This window comes from Nematolebias whitei, chromosome 12 (assembly GCF_014905685.2).
Source record: "Nematolebias whitei isolate Nwh7 chromosome 12, NemWhi1, whole genome shotgun sequence".
In the NCBI taxonomy this organism is placed as follows: domain Eukaryota; kingdom Metazoa; phylum Chordata; class Actinopteri; order Cyprinodontiformes; family Rivulidae; genus Nematolebias; species Nematolebias whitei.
In genome coordinates, this window is record NC_056509.1 from 40227954 (window position 1) to 40230563 (window position 2610).

Sequence of the window (2610 nt, forward strand, 5' to 3'; positions counted from 1 at the left end):
CATACATACATACATATATACCTACATACATACATATATACCTACCTACATACATACATACATATATACCTACATACATACATATATACCTACATGCATACATACATAAAACTAAATGTTGCTTTGAACTGTTTGGTCTCATTTGACTTGGAAGTACGGTAAATTGTTTTTAGAAGACATTATATGATGCAAATATTAATAAATTTACAACTATATGCACATGGTCACATTAATTTAATATAACTTTATTTTATGTTGTTGACTAGTTGTTATTATGTGTCCACAATGAGTATTAGATTCATGAGACACATTTATTTTTTGTCATTAATAATCTGAATAATATTAAGGGGGATTATGTCAGCAGAATTTTCCGTTATTTTTGTAAAGTTCTCTCAACATCATCAGACCAATGTCTGTTTTAATAAAATTGATCCTTTTTATATTTAATTTCTCTTACAACATAGTTATTGAGTACAAATCTGTAAGGTTCAATTATATTTTTCATCACGATTTACTCAGGATTGTGTCTGACTTTTAATGTTCAGTATTTTATGTTTTTCATTAACATAATTATGTGTGCTGAAAAAGAGACATGATTGAGCAAAGCTTTATTTTACAACTGTTGATGAGGAAAAGAACAACTTAATAACACATCATCTGTACTCTCCACCAGCATCTGTGTTGTTTTAATATTTAATACTTAGTCCTAGTCTTTATGTTACATTAAATTGAATATACTTTTAAACAACCTTAAAATCTGAGTGAAATCTGTAAACAGGATGGGTGAAAATTCAAATAACCTTATTAAAAGGTATGCGCCCTGAGATTAATAAGGTTAATCTGCAGCCCTGTTAATTTATGCATATTATCCTTCATTTTTTCTAATTTGCAGAATGAGATGTTTGACTCAGACTGGTAAATGTTTCCACTTCAGCTGCTTGGTCTCAAGTGTGTGCACTTGTAAAAATTGATGTGACATGTTGTTTTACCTCTTCTGTTTCTGTTGAAACCAGCATTTACTGAGCTATAAGTAACGGTTAGCAGGCTTTATCTGCCCAGGATGAGAGTGAAAAGGTCAAGTCAAAAAATGAATCAAGTGAGATAAGGAGAAACGTCAGATCAGTGTGTCACAGAAGTCTCCAGCTGAGCTCAGGGGAAGAAAGGCTGGACGGCTAAAGTGACCAGGGAGCAACGTTTTCATTGAGTTAATGCAGAGTAACAGGTTTAATAAGGCAGATTCTTTAAATATTAATGTGTGGATTTCTTTAAAGTAGACAGAAAGGCAGGGTTTTTAATATTTCAGCCTGTTTTCTTTGCACACGGGGATTCATAAAGCAAAGAAACAGCTGTTTGGATCACTGTGTGTAGGAGGCTATGAATGCTTCTTCAAATGTGATTGAAGCCAACCTTTTTTTGTTTTCTTTATTCTTCCTCCCAGGGTGCAGTGTTTCTTGAAGGCATCTCAGTGAAAGGGGTCACACAGGTCACCAGCCAACCCAAGCTGGGAGAGGTCCAAAGAATGTGTCAGGAGATGGCCGAGTGGGACAAGTAAGACTCTCCTTAATTGCCCTCCTTATACCCGCCGGGGCTTGTACATAAGAATGTATGTAGGTGTACTGCTCTGGGAGTGACTCATCTGTCTCAACTATTTTTTTAAAGAGCTTCACACTTTCAGACGGGTGGTAAAGTCAGGAATAGATTTTATTTATTTTATTTTTTTGCTGGAAAATGCTGCTACAACTTTTATTTTTGCCACAGAAATTGCAGAGAGTCAGCCCTATTGCAGTGTTTTATCACAGCATAGAAGCATATCCAAACATTCATATTTCCTACACTTCTATGTACATTTTTCATTTGGTTGTACAGTATCTAAAAACTCCAACATGCAAAACATTATCTAGAAAATATGATTCTGGAGGTGCTGAACGTGTGGACACTCCTTTGCTTTTTACTCTTTATACACCAGACTAACAAGACTTTTTTCTAGATGCTGTTGTGTATATACAGTATTCCCTCGCTACTTCGCGGTTCGTTTTTCGCAGACTCGCTCTTTCGCGGCTTTTCAAAGATTGGACATGACACACAAATGGCTGATTGATGGATGAGCCGCACGATTGGCATGGATTGTTCATTTAAAATAAATGATTTAGCACCAGCTGCACCGTGTGCAGCCCACAGGTGCAGGGAGAACCTCCCTCCTGCATCATGTCATGCTCTCTGCTCTCTGCCAGCGATTGCAGCGGAGAAGTGGGCGTGGCAGAGAGCGGAAAGCATGAGCGTTTAGAGTTTAGAAACTTTGTTTAGAATATTGCCAGAGTGTGGGAAGGGTTTAAAACGTCTATATATCAGTGTTTCCCCTACCATTATACAAGCGGGGCGTGCCGTCAACAGACCCGAGCGCCCCGTCTACCGAACCCCACCCACCTCCACCCACCTGTCGGCACTAGCGTAACGCTAAACCAGCGGCTCGCAATGCAGGTGCACTAGCTAGAAAGCTAAAGGCAGCCTCTTCCTTCATGTTGACCCCCCACGCTGAACGCATCCCGCTACTCGAAAACTGTCGGTACAAACAGCGCACGGCTCAGATGTGCGTCTGTCTCTCCCCCCGCC

The 2610-nt window shown here is 38.9% G+C and overlaps 1 protein-coding gene across 1 annotated transcript in view; it reads left to right on the top strand.

Annotated features, from left to right (window-relative positions):
- The window catches only part of rngtt (RNA guanylyltransferase and 5'-phosphatase), a 125554-nt gene that overhangs the window by 12364 nt on the left and 110580 nt on the right, over positions 1-2610 (top strand). Inside the window, exon 7 of the mRNA XM_037685579.1 lies at positions 1439-1548. Within this exon, the coding sequence (XP_037541507.1) occupies positions 1439-1548 (110 nt within the window). The remainder of the gene's footprint in view (positions 1-1438; positions 1549-2610) is intronic.